Source organism: Mus musculus, chromosome 8 (genome assembly GCF_000001635.26).
Source record: "Mus musculus strain C57BL/6J chromosome 8, GRCm38.p6 C57BL/6J".
In the NCBI taxonomy this organism is placed as follows: Eukaryota; Metazoa; Chordata; class Mammalia; order Rodentia; family Muridae; genus Mus; species Mus musculus.
In genome coordinates this window covers 27,531,279-27,555,945 of record NC_000074.6, presented here as the reverse complement: position 1 = coordinate 27,555,945, position 24,667 = coordinate 27,531,279, and the positions used below count along the sequence as shown (strand labels likewise).

The following is a 24,667-nucleotide window of genomic DNA, read 5'->3' as shown; positions in this document are numbered from 1 at the left end:
TATGAACTAACCAGACCCCCACCCCCAGAGCTCCCAGGGACTAAACACCAACCAAAGAGTGCACATGGAGGAACTCATGGCTCCAGCCACATATGTAGCAGAGGATGGCCTTGTCAGTCATCAGTGGGAGGATAGGCCCTTGGTCCTGTGAAGGCTAGATGCCCTTCATAGTGTAGGAAATGCCAGGGCAGGGAAGTTGGTGAGCAGGGGGAGGGGGAAAGGGATGGGGGGGTTGCAGAGGGAAAACTGAGAGGGGAAAACATTTCAAATGTAAAGAAAATAGCTAAGAAATAAAGAAAAAGAAAGGAAATAAAAAAATAAATCCAGGATAGGACTTAGGAGGAGTTAGTTCCTGTAGATACTGAAAATGTTGTACAAAAGGTTCTAAAATTAACCATTAGATGATAATCTCTTTATTCCCCAGCACTATGTGACGTGTATCTCACTCACCCTGGGTCAAATATTCATCACTGAGAAGACTCTAAAGATGAAAATGTAAAGTTCTGAGTACCTTTTGCTTCTTGTCAATGGCATGCCATCCAGTCTGGTCCTCCTGTGGCCTTAGCTGTACTGTTGTGGCTCCTGAGAGATAAATGTATGTAGTTAAAGATTAGACATAAGAACATGGAAATAACCATAACTGTCTACTTATCTGGTGATGCAGATTTTGGAAATGAAGTAATAAAGAATTAGGGAGGTTGGGTTGGGTTGGGTTGGGTTTTTTGTTTGGTTTTGGTTTTATTGTTTGTTTGATTGATTGATTTTTTTTTTTTTGGTCTGGTTTGGTTTCTTTTTTTGTTTGTTCAGTTTGTTTGTTTGGTTGATTTGTTTTGTTTTGGCTTTTCGAGACAGGGTTCCTTTGTGTATCCCTGGCTGTCATGAAACTCACTATGTAGATCAGGTTGGCCTTGAACTCACAGAGATCCACATGTCTCTGGCTCCTGAGTGCTGGAATTACAGGCACACATCACCAGCGCCAGACTTGGATTTTCAATTCAACAATTAAACATTTATTTCAGCTTACTTTTCAACTAGCTTGGGAAATGGGCACAGTTATCCTGAGACTTGTGTACAAAACAGATACGCAGGAGGAGGCATGGCGTTGAAGCTAAGTGTGCACATGGGGCTCCAGTGAAAGAAACGAATGCAGCTTAAGAAACCAAATGTTTAAATATGCGCAATCACAGAAGCTTTAGGACTGTTGCTATTGCCCTTGGTTGTCCTCCAGAGATGGGAGGTAAATAAATACCTGTTGCTGAAAGCACCAGCCACTTCAGGGCCCCGGGGGCTCCTCTATGTTTTGGGAATCTCTCAGACAACCTTGACTGTACTGACTGGTTTTGTGTGTCAATTTGATACAGCTGGAGTTATCACAGAGAAAGGAGCTTCAGTTGAGGAAATGCCTCCATGAGATCCAACTGTAAGGCATTTTCTCAATTAGTGATCAAGGGGGAAGGGCCCCTTGTGGGTGGGACCATCTCTGGGCTGGTAGTCTTGGTTCTATAAGAGAGCAGGCTGAGCAAGCCAGAAAAAGCAAACCAGTAAAGAACATCCCTCCATGGTCTCTGCATCAGCTCCTGCTCCCTGACCTGCTTGAGTTCCAGTCCTGACTTCCTTCAGTGATGAACAGCAATGTGGAAATGTAAGCTGAATAAACTCTTTCCTCCCCAACTGCTTCTTGGTCATGATGTTTGTGCAGGAATAGAAACCCTAACTAAGACACTTGACCTCAACAACTCAACAGAGGAGTTCTCTCATGTCTGACTTTGATGGGTTGTCAGGAAGTTTTTGGCTCTTGCAGATAGCATTGTCAGCCCAGATGAAAAATATATGTGTATATTTTTATGAAATGTATTTATATGCAATATACATATATATATTTACACAGGCACATGTTTTTCTTTTCAAGTAGATAGTGTGAAATGAATTTATAGGTACATAATATACATCTATATATGTTTTTATACAGATGTACATGTTTTTCTTTTCAAGCAAACAGCCAACAGAATAAATCCTTATGCCCTTTTTCAGATTCCCTTACCGTTGTTTTAGCCTCTTTCCTGTGTATTCCTCTTTCCCCGCCCCTGACTAGAACTTCTGCACACACACATCCAAAAAATTTCTAATTTCCTGCTGTCCTTCCTGTCTATTCTTTCCAAATAACCCCCTGCAGCCTGGCTCAAGATTTAAGGACCAAAAAGCCTCAGGTAGGCTGGGAAACTCAGACAGGAATATTGACTTGCCTGGGTAATAGCCTAACGGGATTTTTGAGATGTTATGAATTTTCTGATCAGATCAGCACTCGAGCCTCTATTGTTGCCTAACACTTTGAGAGTGCGTGAGAAGAGACATGAACAAGGGATCTCCCGTTCCAACCCTTTTCTGCCCTGCAAAACCCCAAGCAGCCTGCAGCACATGTGCACACTCTCCCCTTCCATGAAGACTGGCGTCCTTTGGTTGTTCTAAGTAAAGAACAGCCCTGATCCTATAGAGATTGCATCCCACTTTTAGTTCCAAATCCTCTTAGTCTCAGAATAGAGACTCTTTGATGCTTCTGTCTTATTTTTCCTATATTTCTAATACAACTCTTTTCATTTTGTAAGGAGGCACCCATCTGTGTATAATGACCTCATTTCCTGCTACCTGTGACTCTTCCCATTTAAATCTTTGTTCGCTCTTCCTAAATACTCTTCCATTTCCTAAAACTTCTCATTTTAGGCAAAACTCCGATGATTTTAAATCTACTTTAGCTCCCTTACCAACATTTGCAATGTAACTTCCTTTGGAATATTAAGAAGAAATAAAGATTAATGTCATTTGCTAGTTTACTCTTAAGTAGAATGAACATGCTAAGCGAAAGGGTCCTATATCTTCCTGTATTAATAAGAACTCTTCCAAATGACTTCTTATTAGCAATGTTCTCACCTTTCTCTTGAGCAGCTCCTGTATCTCCTCCACTTTCTTCAGGCCCCATAGACGTTCGAGCATTGCATCTTGGTTGTACTCGCACAAAGACGGGCTATTAAAATGAATATCCATAAGGAGCTGCTCAAAAGTTTCCTAACAACTCCTAGCATTTAGCTAGACTTCATATAAAAAAATCAACTAGATGTAAACAAAGGATGGATGTACAGAACGACAAAATAAGTAAACCAAGAAATAGAAAATGTGATGATCCTTATTGATGCTCTCTCCATAAGGTCTATGCTTTCCTTCCTATGGTAACTGACCACAGAAGTCGAGAGGAGGCCTCATCAGAGACAGATGCACTGCACTGCATCCTTAAACTGAAGTTAACTTCAAAATGCCTAATTAGTGTTTGCAACAATCACAAAACTCACTAGATTTGAATATACATATATGTGTATCACAAAACTCACTAGATTTGAATATACATATATGTGTAGGTACGCATATGCATACCTACACATACAAATCTTATTCTCCTTTTGCTGTGCAAACTAGTGTTTGCAATAATCATAAGAAATCACTTGATTTGAACATATCTATTGTATATATATTGTATATAATATTGTATATAATTGTATATATCTATTGTACATACAATTATACAATTATGCTCATACAATTATCATTGGTGACATTGCTGACGATCTCCCATTTGCTTGCCTTTGTTAGGGCTACTTTTTCTTTCTTTTATATATTCTACTGCATAGTAATACAAGTATAATGTTGTTTTCTTAAGCACCAGAAGGTATTTGATAGGTCAGCTATAGCTCTAACTCCATTCTTCATGCCTTCTTATTTTTATTTTTTGAGATGATTCTTCAGTTTTGGCTTTCTAAGTACTAAGACTAAGTCATAGGTGTATGCCAGCCTTTCCAGGACCCATCCTGTTAATTTCAGCCTTAGAGCAGAATGCCTATCCCAATGTATTCTAACACCAAGCAAAGTCGGTGTGTGATATTTTGTTATATTTGCTGATGTCCATTACTGAATTAACAATGAAATTAAAAGTTATTACTATGGAACATAACACCAGAGGGGCCTGTCTAGAACATAATGTTCTATTTATTTTTGGTGGGGTCCAGTGTACATCTATATTCCCATGCACACCTGTGACCATGAAGGCCAAAGAAAAATAAAGCCTTACTCTTTACTATACTGTTGTTCTTGGGTGAATTTTCAGTCATTGGAAATGAACATCAGAGCATTAATCGGGTTTAGAAGGGTTACTTCTTTTACAGATCCTACTTTAAACTAATTAGTCACCACTTCAAATTTGGTCTATCCCTGTACTAGGTAAGATGTTATAGAAATGGAACTCCAGGAATAAGAAAAGGTTGTGAAAGAAATCCAAGAATAGGACTTAGGAGGAGTTAGTTCCTGTAGATATTAAAAATGTTATGCATGGCACAGTTGACAAAAGCCTCTAAATTTAACCATCAGATAATAATCTCTTTATCCCCCAACACAATATGACTTGTATCTCACTCGCCCTGTGTTAAATATTCATCATTGAGAAGACTCTTAACATGAAAATATAAAGTTCTGAATACCTTTTGCTGCTTCCTGTCAATGGCATGCCATCCTGTCTGGTCCTCCTCTGGCCTTGGTTGTACTGTTGTGGCTCCTGAAAGATACATATGTGTAGTTAAAATCAGACCTGAGGACAGTAACCATTACCATCTGTCTAGGTAACTGGTGTTGCCGATGTTGAAAAGATAAGTAATGAAGAATTGGATTTTTAATTTAACAATTAGATGCTCATTTCAGCTTAAAATTCAGCTAGATATTTACTGGCTTGAGAAATTTACACAGTTATCTAGAGAGGCATATGCCAAATACACAAATAGGAGGAGGTACAATGTTGAAGTTAAGCATGTGTTGAAGATGCACACACAAAAGTTTCCAGTGAACAGAAACTAACACAACTCCAGAACTGAATTGGTAAGTACATGAAATCTCATACAACCACACTGCACATTCTCTATCTGGGGAGAGAAATATGTTTCTAGGCATTTTCTTTGTTAAATTACATCTTCTTGCACTTCTTATCTCCCTTCTGTCTGAAGTACTTTTGCTCTACTTTTTTTTTCCTTTCCATTTTTTATTAGGTATTTAGCTCATTTACATTTCCAATGCTATACCAAAAGTCCCCCATACCCACCCACCCCCACTCCCCTACCCGCCCACTCCCCCTTTTTGGCCCTGGCGTTCCCCTGTTCTGGGGCATATAAAGTTTGTGTGTCCAATGGGCCTCTCTTTCCAGTGATGGCCGACTAGGCCATCTTTTGATACATATGCAGCTAGAGTCAAGAGCTCCAGGGTACTGGTTAGTTCATAATGTTGATCCACCTATAGGGTTGCAGATCCCTTTAGCTCCTTGGGTACTTTCTCTAGCTCCTCCATTGGGAGCCTTGTGATCCATCCATTAGCTGACTGTGGGCATCCACTTCTGTGTTTGCTAGGCCCCGGCATAGTCTCACAAGAGACAGCTCTACTTTTTGACCAACTTCTTCCTCCAAATAAAACTCAGCACAAAATCTGCCGTTTTTCAAAATACTAGTTTTCGTCATCCAGGTTAATATATATGCATTTAACTACCTTAGGAGGTTTGCCCAGTATCAATGGAAGGAGAGGCCCTTGGTCCTGTGAAGGCTTGATGCCCTATTGTAGGGGAAATGCAAGGGTGGGGAGGCAGGAGGGGTTAGGTGGGTGGGGGAACACTCTCATAGAAGCAGGGGGAGGAGGGATAGGATAGTGGGTTTTTGGGAGGGACTGGAAAAGGGGATAATATTTGAAATGTAACTAAAGAAAATATTCAATAAAAAAAGAGGTTTGCCCAGTTTTTAAAATTTCATTTTTGTTGGAGTTGTTGATTATTCCTTCAGACTTAATTCCTTTGATTGTGGCCTCATGATGACAATCGTCATACTCTACTCAATGATCATTTCTTGAGTTTTTACTAGGCTTATGCTCTGGGATTTGGGGAATGTGGAGAAATGAGACAATGTTGACCAAGCACAGGTATTGCCTAAGATGAATTATAAATGCTGAGTTTATGAAACTAGAGAGAAAGAAAGAACAGAAGTGTGTATGTCAGGGGACTGGCAGGATTGTTGCAGAGCACAGATGCCTTGAATGGAGGAGCAGAACCATATGGCATTAACTTACTTACATGTTTGACTGGCCAGAGCTGCTTCTGTTTATCTACTGTGAAGAACACCTTAATGTGCAAGACCCAGTTTTCCAGCCCCAATGTCCTTCTGGAACTGAGGCTTCCAGGATGTGTGGTGACTTCTAATTTAATCTCTAACACTCTGATGCTCCTCTATTATACTACAATATCTCTCCCTAGCTTTCTAATACAGCTACCCTTCAATTTTATAAAGAATTTATTTGCATACTCTCCCCTATACACACCTGCCTGACCCCTTTCATTTAATCCCTGCGACGTTGTCTAATTTAGTCTTTGTTCCATTCTCTTTAAACATTCTTCCATTTCCTAATATTTCTCATATTGAATAAAGACACTGTCTTAGTCAGGGTTTCTATTCCTGCACAAACATCATGACCAAGAAACAAGTTGGGGAGGAAAGGGTTTATTCAGCTTACACTTCCACACTGCTGTTCATCACCAAGGAAGCCAGGACTGGAACTCAAGCAGGTCAGAAAGCAGGAGCTGACACAGAGGCCATGGAGGGATGTTCTTTACTGGCTTGCTTCACCTGGCTTGCTCAGCCTGCTCTCTTTTAGAACCCAAGACTACCAGTCCAGAGATGGTCCCACCCACAAGGGGCCTTTCCCCCTTGATCACTAATTGAGAAAATGCCTTACAGTTGGATCTCATGGAGGCATTTCCTCAACTGAAGCTCCTTTCTCTGTGATAACTCCAGCTGTGTCAAGTTGACACAAAACTAGCCAGTACAGACACTAATATTTTCAATCACATATCAACTCTCTCAAGGAAACTTTCAATGATGTAACCTCTGTCAGAGACTTGAAAAGATACAAGGTTTTAATTACATTTGAAATGTAAAAAAAAAAAAAAGACTAGTTTTTAATTCATAAATATTCACTGGGCAATTGTCTTTGGTGAAGAGAACAGCTCCATCTTCCTGTTTTAACAGGCATCCCATGCTATGACCATTAATAGAGTTCTTACCTCTGTCTTCAGCAGCTCTTGTACTTCTTACACTTTTAGGGGGATCTATTGACACTCGAGTATTCCGTCTCAGTTGAAGTCTCTCAAATATAGCCTGCTAAAATTAGGATCAGTAAGGAGTTGCACAGAGATTTCCTAACTACTTTCCAGGAACATCACAATTTCCTTTCTTAAAGCAACTAGATATAAACAAAGTAAGCATGCCCTTCAAGACAAGCATGGATATATAAACATATAAATAACAGATAGATGATAGATAGATAGATAGATAGATAGATAGATAATAGGTAAATAGATAGATGATGGATGGATAGATGGATAGATCCTTACATATGCTTTCTAAACAATGTCTTTGTTTCTTCATGCAATGACTGAACAGAGAAGTCCATAGACTTGGAAGTAGTTGGAATTTGAGCAGTGATGAAAGACTGTGTAAGAAATCTAAGGACAAGGTTTAGGGAGCTAGTTACTGTAGATCCTGAAATCATATACTGCACAACTAAAGAGGAAGAGAAATGCTAAATTAAATACTAAATGATGGTCTCATTTCTCTTTAGGGCTGCGCAATGTCAGAGAACCCCTGCCTTCACCAATGAGAAGAATCTTAGTTTGAAAATGCAAACTCCTGAGTACCTTCCTCTGCTTCTTGTCACTGACACGCCATCCTGTCTGCTCCTCCTCCCACCTCAGCTGTTCAGTTTTGGGTCCTGACAAATACATATGTGTAGTCAAAGTCAGCCAAGAAAGCAGTGACATAAACGTGATCACCTACGGAACTGTACATGCAAAATTTTCAAAAAGGAATAATAAAATGTTGAAATTTTATTTTGCAATAAAATCTTCAACTAAGTTTGATATTCAACCTGATGTTTTTGGGGTCAGAAAATAAATGTCATTATCAAAAGCTTCACAAATCTTAAATAGAGATAGTAGGAGTCACCATATTCGTCTCTTTATGTACACACTTAGTATTCTAATAAACAGAAATGAGCACATCTTCAGCAACAGAATTGTCAGTATGACTCACATATGTTCACAGGGCTCATTTGTGTGTACTCGCTAAGAGTAACACACCAAAGATCACCTAGGCATACACTTCATCTGCTGAGCCTCTTCTGCAATGCTTGTGTCTACTAGTTTGACATGTCTTTCTTACCTTAAGACTCAGCATAATAAGTCAAATATCCCTTGATTCTATGTCTTTTTCCCTATATAAGTATGGGCTGTTTTCCTCATGGCATCCTTAAGACTTCATTTATTTTTTCAAATATTTTGTTCCCATTTGAAGCATAAATTGTTTACTCACATACCTAACCATTTTGTTTCTGTACTAGAAAATTTTTTATAAATTATTTTTATAAAAGTAGTGTTTTAGCTAATTTTCTTTGTGACTACTTATTGAATTTTACTGGTTTCTGGCTCTGGAATTTAAAGAGATAAACAAATATTGCAGCAGTGCCTTTACTCGAGTATTCTTTGATTCATCTTTTAATGAGTGGGATCAGGGATATAGTGACCAGGATGGTAGCGTGGCATGTGAGGCATACTGAGGGAATCACAGAGTTTCACCTTGCAGGCATGTCTGAAAATAGAGGTAGGGTTGAGGGAGCCATCACTGTCTCATTAGGCGCATGTGAGAAGTTGGTAGAGATGGCCAAGAGCTAGGGGTGGAGGGCCGAGGAGGAGTCAGGAAATTAAGACTTAAAAAAATGTTAAGATGCTGGGACACCAACATTGGAAGCAAAGGCTAATTTTTACTTTCGAAACTGAGGCATATCAACTCAAGATATGACAGGGACAATATTTCTGAGTGGCATGTTTTTAAAAAATGGAGACAGATTATTGAGTAGCACACAAAGCTGACAACTCATGAAATCCTGAACTCGGGAAAGGTTCCTGAACTTTTAGCAAGCCTAGTTCAGGAAATCATTTAAGAAAAAGATCATTGCCAGAGTGTAAATAGGAATTAGGACCCCTAAACAACCAGACAGTGCCGCTGTTTCAGTGTGAAGTGCCACCGCGTGAACCACGCAAAATGACTGGATAAGTCTGTCTCCTTTAACCCCTTTTTCTACCTACCTGGGTTGGTGGATTTCATTTATGATTTCTCATGAATGTGTGCATGGAACCGAGAATGTTCGATAAAATTTTAAATTAATTCTGAGGGATAAGCAAGACTACCTCTTTTATAACTCTTTTATTTGCGTTGTGTAAATTCTTGTTCAATCTAGATATCATGGTTGACTAAGGCCTACTGACTTAAGTAGAACAATAATCAGAACACAGATTACATGAAGATTACCTATAGACTGTTTCCACAATTGATTTAAAACTACTATGTATTTCTTTTATCTTCTTTTATTAGATATTTTCTTTATTTACGTTTCAAATGTTATCCCCTTTTCTGGCCCTCATCTCTGGAAACACCCTATCCAGTCCCCCTCCTTCTATGAGGGTGCTCCCCCACCCACCCACCGACTCCTGCCTCCCTGCCCTAGCATTCCTCTACACTGGGGCATTGAGCCTTCACAGGACCAAGGGCCTCTTCTCCTATTGATGGCCAACAAGGCCATCCTATGCTGTATATGTGGCTGGATACATGGGTCCCTCCACGTGTACTCTTTGGTTGGTGGTTTAGTCCCTGGGAGCTCTGAGGGGTCTGGTTGTTGATATTGTTGTTCTTCCTATGGTGATGCAAACCCCTTCAGCTCCTTCAGTCCTTTCTCGAACTCTTCCGTTGGGGACCTCCATGCTCAGCCCTATGGTTGGCTGCGAACATCTGCCTCTGTATTTGTCAGACTCTGGCAGAGCCTCTCAGGAGACAGCTATATCCGGCTCCTGTCAGCTTGCACTTCTTGGCATCCACAATAGTGTCTAGATTTGGTGACTGTATATGGGATGGATCCCCAGGTGAGGCAGTCTCTGGATGGCCTTTCCTTCAGTCTCTACTCCACACTGACTCCATATTTTTCTCCCATGAGTATTTTGTTTCCCTTTCTAAGAAGGACTGGATTATTTCGTCTTTGAAATTTTCATATAACATGCTCTCATCATGTTCACCCCCAACTTCTCTCAGATCTGCCCCTATACACCCAACTTTGTGTCCTTTCTGAAAAAAGATCAAGTTTCATTTCTGCTATCCATATCTTCTTGGATATGTGATCTTTTCCACAGGAGCACATACTGGGGCTTCCCTCTTAAACAAAAACAAAAACAACCAACCAACTCTACCTCTCTCAGCAACTACCAGTTACCATGGTTCTTCAGGGATGACTTGTTCAGAAAGGTAAGACTTCTTGCCTACCTCCCTTCTGCATGCTGATATTTGGTCTTCACCCTTCACAGGTTTCATGCACTCCTGTCCTAACCACTGTAACTTAATACGCAAAGCTCAAAGGACCACTGGACATTCTAGTAATGGAGGAATATCTCCCCTCAGTCCCCCAGTGAGTTGAGTGTGCATACACAGACAGCTGTGAGAAAATGATATATTTTAGAGTTTGTATATCCTGATCTTTAATATTTTGTAACAACTAGTCACTAGGAAATTTATGGATTCCCAACTGAAATTTAATCAAGCTGATTCACAACCACCAAAGCACCTGAGTGGTAGCTCACAATGATGGAAACCAACTCTTAACCAGCAAACGCCTCATTTTTAGATAATAATGCTAAAATGCTATTTGTACCTGTTACACTTAACCCTTTCACTAAATCAGAGAACTATGTTGTAGGGAATAAAAGACTGGACATTTCAAATATTCGTAAGGACTTGTTTCAGGGAGATGAATATTGATAAATTTACCTGCCAAGAATGATTTTTCCTGATCCAATATTGAGTCTTCAGTTGGCACAAAATCTTGCTTCTCTATGGAAACCTGCACGGGTTTGGAACAAGATGTTTTAATAATACATCTATATGTCATATATTAGGAAGTTAAGGAAGGATACAGAACAAAATGTAAATATTATTACCTTGAATTCAGGACATTCAGCGGGAAAGTCTGAAAAATCAGTCACATGTTAATTGCATGTTAACATGATAAGATCTATTAAAATTTCATGCAGAATTTTAGCATGGAAAACAATTGCCATACTTATTATTGGGAATATTTCTTTTAAGACTAGCATTTGGTTTATCTTCACTTTGTTCTATTATGGTCTGATTAGGACATCAACAAAGTAAAAATCAAGTACAAAATGAGGTTTTAACTTCAAGGGAAACTTTTGAAGGTGAGATGATTTCAATGAGTCCAGCTAAATGGAGAAGGCTCTGATACCACTGCCTATGACTCTTCATTGATGGAGGGAAAGGTGACCTCTTTCATGAGATGACATTATTTAACCTAGACAACGAGCAGCAGCATGACACAGCATATGTCACCCATCAAACACTTCAGAATAAGAAATTGTTCTCTCCGTACTATTAATTCAGGAAGCAGAACACAGTCATAAAATCCAGGGAAACACTCAAGTCTTTTTTGTTGTTGTTAACCTGTTTGATTAACCTGTATATTAACAGTAAGAATGATGATGCAGCAAACATTCCTCCTTTGCTCATAGGTACGGGTTATTATGAAGACGGCCGTTCCTTCTCCACCCTGGGTACAATACCCTATGGTTTTCAATAAATATTTTTCATAAGATATGAGAACTGAAAACATAGTACAATCCATAATAAGTTTACAGTAATAAAATGGGACTACCAAATAAAAATGAACTGATTTATAACAAAATAATTAGCAGTTACTAACCAGTTTTCTTCACAATCCTTATAACAATCAATAAAGTGCACAAACATAGCTTTTCCCCCAAAAATGCATTCTTTTGTTATAATGTGGGAGTAAACACTTTTTTTCAAAAATATTTTCTGAGTTATTGGGATCTGGCAACAGAATTTAAAGTGTGTCAAGGATGAGTGGCCCTTCAGAAGAAATCCTGACTTGACTCCTAGAGATGATGTTTAGAAAGATTGAGAGAAGATGTGGGTATGAAAAGCCAGAGCAAAGAAGTATTGGATACCACAGATGTCAGTCTAAAGACAGCAATGATTGAGGAGTACACAACCTGCTATTCGGTAGAATCACTGAAGTGGTACTTGACCATGGTCAGAAAAAGCTATAAATTTAATATTAGGCAGGAGTAAGATTATGACACCTTACTCATGTGAAGCTTAAAGTTATGAAGTGCAATTCTAAGGTGCATGGACACCAGTGATTGAAACTGTACTTCACATTAATCTTATCTTCCTACATAGCTAATACCCTTCCATTCTCTGAAATAGTGAGTACTTCCTATGCTCTCTAATGTCTTCATCTTCACTTCAACCCCCCCACTTCCTCTTAATTTCTAATATTCATCAACTGAGAATAACAATGTAACATCTCTATTTTTACTCAGCTTAACCCATGCTGTCAATTCAATATATAAATTATTGCCATTTAATATACTTATTGTGTGTTCCCACGTGCATGCATGTTCATGCTTATATGTGTGAACATGCTGTGCAGGTACACAAACAATTGTATGCATATGCATGTAGAGGAAACTTGGGTGTCAGCCTTAAGAACACTGTCCACTTCTTTTAAGCCAGAATTCTCATGTGCTGGGGTTCACCAATTAACATAGACTGGTTAGTTAGTTACTGAGCCCCAGGTATTCTCTTGCCTTTCACTTCCTACAGCACATATTACTATGCCTTACATTTTTATGAGAGTTTGGGGCTTCAAACTCATATGCCTATACTTAAAATGTAAAAGCATTACTGAGTGCTTGCCCCAGTCCCTCCATTAAAACATTATAACTTCAATATATAGTAGGCTGCTTTGGGAGTGGATAGGAAAATATCTTACTCCTTCTATCTTAAATAATCATTGTCAGATGTTTGGTTTTGTGTGTGTGTGTGTGTGTGTGTGTGTGTGTGTGTGTGTGTGTGTAGATGCAGGGGTGTAAATATGGACGGGTGGATGTGTGTGTTCAGCTAGCTTCTCAGCTTCCACCTCATTGAGCCAAGGTTACTCTTTTTCCTTTAGCTGCACAGCACAGCATAGGTTACTTGTCCTGCAAACTCCTGGTTGATTCCCATCTCTCCTTCCCATGTTGCTACAGGTGTGCCCCCACCACACTTGGCTGTTTACATGGGCCCTGGGGATACAGCTCATATTGCCATGCTTGAGGAGCAAGTGCTATATTATACAACGGGAAATATTGCTGTGCCTCTTGAATGGACTTTTTAAAAACTAAAAGAGAGTTCTTACCTTTCTCTTGGCTGCTTATGACACCTACGACATTGACTCCTCCCTCATCTTTAGACATGGATAAATGCACAATGTCCTTTGGCGGAGGCTCCTTAAACACATTTTTTAAATCAGTGCCAATAATTAGTTGCATGAAGATTCTCCAATCAGTTCTCAAAACTTAATTTCTATTTTAAAATTAATTATTTTGAAAATAAAACAAGCATATTCACCCTTGAAATGTTCTCCAAGCAGACAGCATGTGCATTCTCCACCAGGAGAATGTGTCCTCATTACTTGTGTTCTCATTACTTGTTTGGCTGTTGAAATACCCCCTATACGCTCACACAGCAAGGTCTACAGCTGACAGACTCATAGATATTTGATACTGAAAGCCCACAAATTATTCAAGGGCAAAACGAGTCAAGTGTGTGCAGAGATGCCTTGGGCACTCCCTGCTCTCTCCTATTAGCACATTCCTTCAGTGGTTTTACACAAACAGAAACCCACATGGTACCATATACTCATGTGTTCTTGATCCATTCTGTCCAGTCCTGACATATTCTAACGCCAAGTAAAGTTAGGAGTAAAATGTGTTATTATGGTTGCTGACTCTCTTCCTTAAGCTGTGTAATACTGATTAGCAAAAATAGTACATATTTTGAGTCCCTGATATAATTACTCTTTAGCATGAATCAAATTCAGGTGAAATTGTTGTCATATTGATCAAAATTTTAATCTCTTACTCATACATTTCAAATGAACTGCCTTTAACATGTGAATACATTAAAGTTCTGAAACACACACACACACACAAATCCAAGGATAATTTCATATGATCTATGGGTTGAACATTTGCTAGCAAAAATCTTAAAAAGAAAATGGATTTAAATACTTAGTTACCTTTGGATGTTCCTCTTCACGGTCATCAAGCCATCCTTGCTCTTCCTCTGATGACAAATTTTTATCTAGTTCTGAAAAATACATAAATTAGTGAAAATAAATAAATAGAACTGGAACACAGATGTGCTCACAGAGACTCTGACAATATGCACAAGACCTGCACAGATCCAAACCAGACAAAAGCTCAGCACTGAGGAGATTAAGGGGACACAAATTTCCACCCCTAACCAAGAAGCTATTTGCAGCTGATACCTTCTGACAAAGGGAAAATCAGTCACTCAAATGGAGTGACAACCACACCCTAGGGCAAATTCCATGCCTAAGAGTAGTTGGTCAGCACAAAATAAACTCCATAATTTTTGGCTTGTGCAGTCTCTGTGAGCGCATGTGTGTATCAGTTCTGTAATATCTAGAAAATGTTTCTTTGGAGTCACCCACCACTTCTGGCTCTTCTAATTTTTCTCTTTTTTTTTTTTGTACATAGATTCCTGAATTCTGACAGGGAGAGGTTTGATTTAAGACATCCCATTTAGGACCAAGTACTCCTGTGCCTCTCACACTCTGCTCATTGTCTAGTTATGGGTCTCTGTGATGGTCTCATCTACTGCAACGAAGAAGCATTTCTAATGAGGCTTGAGTGAGACACTGACCTATGGTTATACCAATATGTTAGCAGGAGTCATTTTATTGCATGTTTCTTTAGCAGAACAGTAGCAGTAGCTTTTCCCTTGGACTCATGACCTGTCTGATCCCAGGTTCTTGGACTCGTTAGCAGTCCATTTTCATGGAGTAGGCCTCAGACCCAATTTTTAAAAGTGTCTGGTTAATCTCCTAACATTTGCACCACTACTGTTCCAGTATATCATGCAGACAGGTTACCCCTGTTGCTGGGTTTGTAGCTGTGTGATTATTGATCTAATCGTTTTCATCCAGTGATGTGCTTAAATCAAAGTTTCTAAATAAGGAATAAATGATTCATTTTTGGACTGTTGCTGATTATTAGCCTTTCTCTATATATTATTATAAAGCCTACCATTTTGTCAATCTATCTATTTATTTTCACTAATTTATGTATTTGTCAGAACAAGATGTCCTTGCACAATTAACATGTTTTGAAGTATTTTCCTAGAAAGACTGCAAAACATACCTGTGCCGAAGGTTTTTACTTCTTTCTTTGCTGGTGCTTCACATGGAAAAGGAGTTTTCTCTTTATCCAAAGGCTGTATGGGTTTTAGAACAAGACATTTAAGAACTGTTGCAGGGCTGGATAAATGGCTCAGTGGCCTTTGCTGCTCAGCCATAAGAACCGGAGTTGGGAATCTAACACACATGTAACAAGCCAAGCAGTCACTAAATACATGGAAACTCGAATGGATCCAGTGCCCTTCTATGGCCTCAATACATGCATAGGCATATTACAATAATGTACATGTATGCTCACACTTGGTGGGTATAAAAAATAAATACATCTTTTTTTAATTGGCAGTTGTTTATTTGGAATAGTATGAATTTAATGATGCAAGATAAAAATCTGAAACTTATTACCTTCAATTGAACATATTCTTCAGGAAAGTCTAAAAAAAAGTCAGAGACATAATTGTATGTAAACATGATAGAGTTAAACATACTTTCAAACAGAATTACTAGCAAAAGTATTCTTGATGGTTAGTTTGGTTTGGGGGGGGGGGGCATTTCTTTGGTTTTTCTCTCCTAATCGAATAGAAACCAGCCTACATTAATATGGCATTCCTAACTGTTGGAAAGCAAAGTGAGACTGTAGTTATGGGATGGGATCATGACTCAAAAAATAACATTTCGGCTCTGGCTGTTACTTCATATCAGTAACTCTATTTCCCACAAATTATTTACCCTACACTGTTACCAGACAAAGTAACACGTTTTCTTCCCAGTTGTGCTGTTGTGAGTTGCAGCTATTGTGCTTGGCTGGCAAAGGTTGTGTATTTCTGGGGTTGTAACATGCCTTGCACATGCTAGACAGGCACTGAGTTCTATTCCCAGGTCGACCTGTTTACCCACAGACAGCTTCCATCTAGTTTACCTTTAGAGCATATTAAACCCATACATACATTTCTTTTGCAGACAAGTCCAGTGTTTAGGCACCACCTTCTCTTCCCTCTATGTGTGCCAAGACAGTCATTATCTTGATATAATCTCCTATTCATTTTATATATTTTTATTAGATATTTTCTTTATTTACATTTCAAATGTTATCCTCTTTCCTGGTTTCCCCTCCAAAAAACCCCTACCCCATACCCCCTCCCCCTGATTACCAACCTACCCACTCCCGATTCCTGGCCCTGGCATTCCCCTACACTGGGGCATAGAGCTTTAGGAAGATGTTTTAATGTCAGTCATACCAGTGCTGAAAACAAGTTCACCCTGTTCTCCATGTGTGATAGTTTGGAAGCTCAAAGAAGTTCCAGTGTTTAGAGAATGCCGGAATCATTGCAACAGACTTTCCAAGTCAATCACTTTGAATGCACTCATGAGAGCTTGATAGTATACAGAACTGCTTGTTTTGCACATACATGGCCTATTTTTTTAGCACGGTATTTTTCGGCTTCCTCTGGTTTTCCCAGCTTAAAAATTCATAATGCGCACTTTGGGAATGGTGTGTGAACCTAAGGCACATGGTAAGAATAAGACGTTTTGCATGCTGAAGGATTGTCAGCGTTTAAATCAGCCCAAGTTTTACAGGAGACCAGATCAGTAACGTGATACATACAAAGTATAAGCCATATTTACACAAGACGCAGTCTTGCTATTGCAAAACTGAAGCATATGTGTTATGCTTCAAAAATGCTATTGGTTGTATATATCCTGTAAGTTACCACTGGGTTATCGAACTTGCTTGTCCATAATTAGCTGACATCACACTGATGGTCACGCTTCTTTCACATGTATCCCACTAAAGGCAGAAAGTTAATATAACCATTGACTTTGCTGCCTTCAAGTTAGTGAGTGGAGAACTGAGTGCCCGCCACTCACCATAGTTTTCCCATTCACTTTCCTCCAATAATCTATGGAGGAAAATATTTTGGATTTTAATTTGAAGGAAAGTATATGAATTTCCCGTTGAATGAGTTGAGTGCTCCCAAGCTCCTCATCGGTGACTCTGAATGTACTTCTCTGTTCCCTCCACCTGGCTGGCCCTTCTATCTAAACATTCTCCATGCCATTCACCCTTTCCCTTTCCGTTTCTACATTTTAAATGGATATGTCTGACGACATCCCTGCCTCTCTGTTCAACAATAGTAACCTCCGACAAGAGTATTGTTCAAGACATGGGCAAGCTATGTCATTGTTTCCCTCTCTGTTATTTTCCACTGGTCAGGAAAGGGTGAGAAAGGATTGTAAAATCTGGGCTTTCTTCTGCCCATAATGTACGCTGACTCACTGGTTGTTTGTGATGTTTCTTTACAAAAGTGTCTGTACGTTAATCACTGTGATTCAGTTTAGTGCTCTGGCAGCATCTGCACCACCTGGCAACTTCAAACAGAGGAGCAGAGCTTCTCACCACAGTTAGCATTTTGAACATCCTCTCAACATACCGCCTATGAGAACTGTAAAAATTCAGATCACTAGCAAGTCTCATTTCATATTCCTTTACTATAACTTAATTTGTTTTAGAATCTAGAACCTAAAACCTAAAGTTATTTCTCCCATAAGGTCTCCAAATTGAACTGACTTAAGACACCATCACTCATTGGCTTTTGCCTTTTCGGAACACCATGCATATAAACTCACAGAGACTGCGACAGAATGCAGTACACAAAATCTAGCACTGAGGAGGGAAAGTGGACACAAAGTCCCACCCCTAACCAAGGAGGCATCTGCAATTGATTTGCTGGGAGAGACAAAATCGGTTTTGTTCTTTGGTAAGAATCGCAGTGTGTCAAGTTCACTCAAGGAGAACCCCCACGCTTGGAAATTGTTGACCAATGCAAAAATGGGCTCCATGGGTTTTTTTAATCTGTTTGTTGTTTTATTTTGGTGTGTGTGTGTGTGTGTGTCCTTTTTTTGTTATGGTTTGCTGGGTTTTGCCTTTGAGGTTTTTGTTTTGTGTTTTGTATTTTTGAGAGAGGAAAAGAACATGGGTAGGTAGGAGGTGGGGAGAACCTAAGAGGACATAGAAAGAGGAAAATATGATAAAATATATTGTATGAAATTTTAAAAATGATTTGTTTAAATGTAATATTAAATAAATAATTCGGTCATTACTCAACACTGCATAAATCATCCCATATTTTCTTATACCTTGTGTTCTTATCTTTTTCTTCCGTGGTACTACTAAGAAAGTATCAACACTGTGTGTAACAAAAATTATTCAAACAGATGGCTTACCACAATGCTCAGGCCTATCTGTTGTAAATGAAATGCAGACATTTATGTCCTGTTGCTTTAATCTTCAATGGCTTCCCAGAGGTCAAGAAGACAAGGTTCGCTGGGAGCACACTATTCAGTTCTGTTGCACAGAATTTGTACACTCAAGTTCACACAACAGTCTTCCCACTGGCAGTCCCCAGTGGAGGAATCAAAGGACCGAAGGAGCTGAAGTGGTTCGCAACCCCATAGGAAAAACAACAAAGTCAACCAACCAAAGCTCCCAGGGTCTAAACCACCAACCCAGGAGTACACATGGAGAGACCCACAGCTCCAGCTGCATATGTAGCAGAGGATGGCCTTGTCAGGCATCAATGGGAGGAGAGGCCCTTGGTCCTGTGAAGGCTTGATGCCCCAGTATAGGGGAATTTGAGGGCAGGGAGGTGGGAGTGGGTGGGTGTGTAGGGGCACATGCTCATAGAAGCAGGAGTGGGGGAGATGAAATAGGGAGTTTGGAGGGTGGGATATCGGGAAAGGAGATAACATTTGAAATGTAAATAAATAAAATACACAATTTAAAAAAAAAGTCTTCCCATGTATCTGATACCACCTTTCATTTTCAAAAGTTTTCTTTCACATCCTTTTCTATATAGTTCTGTTTCATTTTTCTTTATTTGATTCCTATACACTTCCTTCTTAAATTTTTAATAACACTGATTTATTTTGAATATGTATGTATGTGACTGTCATGTGCTGTGGGGTGAGTGTGGAGATCAGAGGACCGCAGCCTGAGGTGCAGTCTTCTTTACACTACATGGGCTTCCTGTGTCTAACTCAGTTCACCAGTCTTTGTAGCCGGTGCCTCACCTTGCCAAGGGCTATTTTCAGCCCTTTTCTGTCTTTTCTGACCTTCACTGCTGTTCCTTATTCCCTAAAATCCTCATCTGAAAAAAAAAATCTCACAATCTTACCCATCATTTGGCATTCTCGCTGAGAGTCTCAATTTAACTAGCTTTGAAAATGTAAGATATAATTATTGCCACTGAAAATATCTTATTCCTTAATAGTTATTTCAGAAGTAATTTTCTTTCACTGGGAAGATAGCTCACCATTTGTTGTAAAGAAGCATACTGTCAAGTAGTGTTACAAATAGAGAGAGTCCTTACCTTCCTCCTCATCCTGGATGCTGCTGTCATACCTTTGATCTTCAGCCAAAAATAAATTGCCAATGCCCTTTTGTCAAAGTTGTTCAAAGATATAGAGTTAAAATTATTATCAGTAGTGAGTTGCACAGAGTTGATAATCACTTTCTCAGAAACTCTCTCAATTGTCTATTTTTAAAGTAATTATACTGAAACTAAAAGAAGCAAAATTGAAAGCACTGATTGGTAACGGGCAACATCAAACTTTGAATCACTGGGAAGGTTAACTCTAGTGGGTGGGTAGGGGAGTGGGTGGGGGAGCATGTGGGGGCCTTTTGGGATAGCATTGGAAATGTAAATGAAATAAATACCCAATAAAAACAAATAATATAAATATAATTTTATATTTATATATATTATATTATATATATAATATAAAAAAAAGAATGAGTAAAATTCCAAGGTTAGGACTCTGACATTGTTCATAATTTCTACTACTTGATAATAAGTCTCAAGTATGGTATAACTTTTTTAATATCAAAAAAATCATTAAAAAAACATTTTAAGAATCTAAAAGTATACTTTAACTTAACTTACACCAGTCTCCTTAAGTACTTAGGAGAGTGTTAAAACTGAAAATTAAATAATAATCCACTGGTTCTCCAGGACAAAGAGAATGGTACTTTCATATGGTTCCTGGTACATTGTTTACCAAAGAAAATGCTCGTTAAAGATTTTAATTCAAATATGCATGTACCTGTCTTTGCGTATTTCTGCTATCACACCATTCTTGTTTTCCTTCTGATATGTTTGTAATCGGTTCCGCTGTAATATAATTAATTTTAAAGCTATTTTTAAAGTTTTATAAAAATGATGGTTTTATAACCCATCCCAATGGATACACCTACAAAAATGTCCCATTACTAAGGCTTAGGGAATATTGGAGGAGTGGAGTGGAAAATGGAAAGAGCCAGAAGACCAGGCAGAAACTTTGCTGTGAGGTTTTGTCTTGTCACCAGATGCCACACCAACATGGCTGTCTAAATATGAGCTAAACAAGGACGATGCCACAAAACATCCCAAACAGAGCAGAGAAAAGCCCATGAGGCCTCAACCCTACACAAAGAAGTACAGGCAACTGAGGAATGCTCAAGTAGAAGAGATGGTTTTCCTGAGGGTAGGGCACACCAATTGTTTGTCCAGTACTAAGTGGTCAGCCCTGAAAATATGCATACAAGTCATAAATATCACTATACAGATGGAATATATTCATGTATGTATGTGCATGCAATACCAATTAGTGAAAAATGGGACTATAAAATTGAAGGGGAACAGGGTCAGGTATACAAGAGATTTTGGAGAAAGCAAAAGGAGAACTGTTTTGATTATACTATAACCTCAAAAGTAAAATAAAATTTAACATTCAAATATATATTTACCAATGTAGAGCATATGTGCAAACATCAAAAGCCTTGACACATAGAATAGACAGAGGGTAGAGGTTGTCAGGTCCAATTGTATACAAATCTCACAGAACTATGCACATATCCACTATCATTTCTGAATATGTTCAAGCTAAAAATAATGTTCACAATATTTTTATTATTTATACCAGATCCTTCAATGAAATTATAGGGACAAAAGCATAGAAATGAAAGAGAAATAGTTTCAAACATTGTGAAGGACTCAGTTCGTAAATTCACCTGTGAGGAAGGGTTCCACAGGCTTCGCTGCTGATGCCTTGCTTGGGGAAGAATCTTCAAGTGTAGGCTGTACAGGCTTCGAAAGAAAATACAGTCATTTATACTTCTCATGCGATGAATTAATGATTTAAGTCCAAAATATTAGATGGATTACCTTCCACTGAGGTTGTTGTTCTGGGGGATCTATAATGCCAAAGAGACAATCAATTATGCATAAATACAATAGAATCTACTGTACTTTCGTGTAAGATTAGTATTAAGAAAGTGGTCTTCATGTTTATCTTTTGAAATGGTTACTTTAAGTTTTGATCTTGATAGGATTTTAGTTTGCTTGCTCTGTCTTAGTCTAGTTATGAATATTGGTATAAATCCCCTAAAAACCCATTACTATAGTGTGAAGCATAAGTATTTTCTTATAAAAGAAAGTTTCCTGAATTGATAGAATTGGAATTCACTTACAGGTGATGGCCCATGGGAACATTCCATATCAGCACACTTATGCATGTGTTTTCTTTTCTTTTGTTTTGAGGACTCCATTTCTGTATTTTTCTTCCCTAGTTTGCACATCCTAAATATTTCTGATTACTATTCAGGAATCATGTGAACCTAAGCTACAAATAATTCACAAGACGTACTAAACTAGAGTTGTCCAAAGAAAAACTACAAGTTTCATTTTAATATTTGAATGTGGTGCAGTCTCTCATTTCTTTGTCACTTGCTTTAAGTTTACATTTTCCTTCTACAACTATGACAAGGTGCATAATTTTTGTCAAAGTGTATTCTAGATTAGTAGCCTTGAAACTTTTCCTCTTACATTCTTTTGACGGTCAAGTTCCTTTCTTCTCTGTGACTGCATTTGTACAATTAGGAGATAAGCCTTCTTGAAATACTTAGATACAATGGAACTATTAACCCACACATGGGCACAGAATTACGTGTTGTCTGCCCTCACTGTGTTCCTTTCCCTTTGGCTAGGAACCTGCTCAGAAAGAAGAGCAACATTTAGGCTTTCCTTTAATTCTGTCATATTGTAAGCTGTTACACAATAGACTCTTTTAATTCCTTAAAGAGGAGCCAGCAATTGTGCAATTGTGTTTTGAATATGAAAAGTTTCTCAAAGGCTTGTGTTTTTAAACACTTAAGAGACACTGGTTTTGGAAGCTTATGGACCATTTAGCAAGGGGAGCCTTGCTGGAGGGAGGCTTTGAGGTTTTTATAGCCAGATCTCACTTGACATTCTCTCTTTCTCCTCCCACCAGGAATACCCAGGTTCTAGTTCCTGCCTCTGTGTCTTCTTTGCCTGTGTCCATGCCCCTCTCGCTGTGATTTATTTAGTCTATGCCTCTGGAATTAGAAGCCAAAACAAATCCTTTTTCCCTTAAATTGTTTTCATTGGAATACTTCTTCACAGTAACAGAAAAGAAACTAACACAGAAATTGGTACCAAGAGTGAGTTCATTGCTGTGGTAAACCTACGTGGTTGGGGGTAGGGTGGGGGGCTTGGCTTTTGTTTTCTGGGGGAAAGGTGGATAATTTTTATCTTAGGGAAGGAAAAGTCATTGAATATTGTAAACAGAGCCTCATATGCTATTGTAGTAAAAATTCAGACGAGAGTAATGCTGAGAAGAACTTGAGCAGTAGAGGCATGGCTCATGGGGGTTTTTTTGACTCTATCAGAAACCGGGATAAAGGCCATTTGTGTCATACCTTGGCAAAGAGTTTTTCTGCATTCTGCCAGTATCCTGAGAATTTCCAGGAGGCTAAACTAAAAAGTAATGGAGTAATTTCTTTGGAAGAGGAAACTTCAACAAAACAGTACAACCCTGGGATTGTGGCATGGTTGCTACTCTTTTTTTAAATTAAAAAAGGTCTGGAAGAATTCTGCACTAAATCCATCTGGCCCTGGGCTTAGTTTGGTTGGGAGGTTTCTAAAGACTTCTTCTATTTCCTTGTGTGTTATGGGCCTGTTTAGATAGTTTACTTGCTCTTAATTTAACTTTTGTATATGGCATCTGTCTAGAAAACCATCCACTTCACCTAGATTTTTCCAGTTCTGTTGAGACTTTAATAGTAGAATCAGATGATTTTTTAAAATTTCCTCCATTTTTGTTGTTATGTCTCCCTTTTCATTTTTGATTTTGTTAATTTAGATACTGCCTCTGGACCCTTTAGTTAGTTTGGCTAGGGGTTTATCTATCTTGTTGATTCTCTCAAAGAACCATCTTTTGGTTTTGCTGATTTTTTGTATTGTTTTCTTTGTTTCTATTGGGTTGATTTTGTCCCTGAGTTTGACTCTTTCCTGCCTTCTACTCCTCTTGGGTGAGCTTGCTTCTTTCTGGTCTAGAACTCTCAGGTGTACTGTTAATTTGTTTAGTGTAAGATCTCTCCAGTTTCTTTACCAGGATTCTTAGTACTATGAATTTTCCTCTTAGCACTGCTTTCACTGTGTCCCATAAGTTTGGGTATGATGAGGGGGAGGGAGGGGGAGGGGAAGGGGGGAGAAAGGGAGAGGGAGGGGGAAGGAGGAGGGGGAGAAGGAGAGGGAAGGGAAGGGAGGGAAAGGGAGAAGGAGACAGATGGGGAGGGGGAGGAGGGGGGGAGAGAGAATACAAGGAAGAAAAAGGAAGTTACAATTGTTAAAGATATTAGAGTCCTTTAAAAGAAGCCTTATATGAATCCAAGCTAATCTCAAACCTCTGCCCTCTTGAGTACTGGGATTACAGGCCTGCACCACCAAGTCAAATTCAAATAAAATTTTTATAAAATGGAGTGGTTACCTTCCTCTTGGTCTTCGGCAAAATTTTCTCTACTTTCATAATTAGCCATGGATAAATATTCAGTGTCCTTTGTTTGAGGTCGTTTGAACGCAGCCTGATAAAATTAGCATCAGTAAGTAAGGAGTTATCTATAGACTTTCTGTTTCCTATCCTTTGCTATTTTAAGGAAATTATTTACAATACAACTGGCAAGTACTGAAAATTAAGAAGAAGAATAAATCCCTCATATTTGTCTTCCAAATACAGACTATGTTGTATTTTCTTAGGATATCTGACTATATAAACAAGCTAAGGAAGTCCAAAGAAGTAGTTAGGAAGGGAAGGGTAGCTGAGGTGCATACTTGAATAAACAATTAGTTTCTGAATACCTAAATATTATTTACTCCTCAGGAAACTGTGAGGTGTTTTGCAATAATCACTTTTTAATCTATTA

At 38.7% G+C, this 24,667-nt stretch overlaps 1 protein-coding gene across 2 annotated transcripts in view; it reads right to left on the bottom strand.

Moving 5' to 3' along the window:
* Poteg (POTE ankyrin domain family, member G) overlaps positions 1–24,667 on the bottom strand; it is a 135,084-nt gene that overhangs the window by 26,772 nt on the left and 83,645 nt on the right. For both annotated transcript variants that reach the window (XM_011242159.3, XM_006509192.4), the window contains exons 31-46: positions 24,235–24,328; positions 21,612–21,640; positions 21,458–21,533; positions 20,512–20,579; positions 19,779–19,845; positions 15,814–15,842; positions 15,416–15,488; positions 14,269–14,339; positions 13,387–13,477; positions 11,105–11,133; positions 10,935–11,007; positions 7,763–7,836; positions 7,130–7,226; positions 4,521–4,594; positions 2,926–3,019; positions 512–582 (exon numbers count right to left, since the gene is read on the bottom strand). In XM_011242159.3, the coding sequence (XP_011240461.1) occupies positions 512–582; positions 2,926–3,019; positions 4,521–4,594; positions 7,130–7,226; positions 7,763–7,836; positions 10,935–11,007; positions 11,105–11,133; positions 13,387–13,477; positions 14,269–14,339; positions 15,416–15,488; positions 15,814–15,842; positions 19,779–19,845; positions 20,512–20,579; positions 21,458–21,533; positions 21,612–21,640; positions 24,235–24,328 (1,110 nt within the window). The remainder of the gene's footprint in view (positions 1–511; positions 583–2,925; positions 3,020–4,520; positions 4,595–7,129; positions 7,227–7,762; positions 7,837–10,934; positions 11,008–11,104; positions 11,134–13,386; positions 13,478–14,268; positions 14,340–15,415; positions 15,489–15,813; positions 15,843–19,778; positions 19,846–20,511; positions 20,580–21,457; positions 21,534–21,611; positions 21,641–24,234; positions 24,329–24,667) is intronic.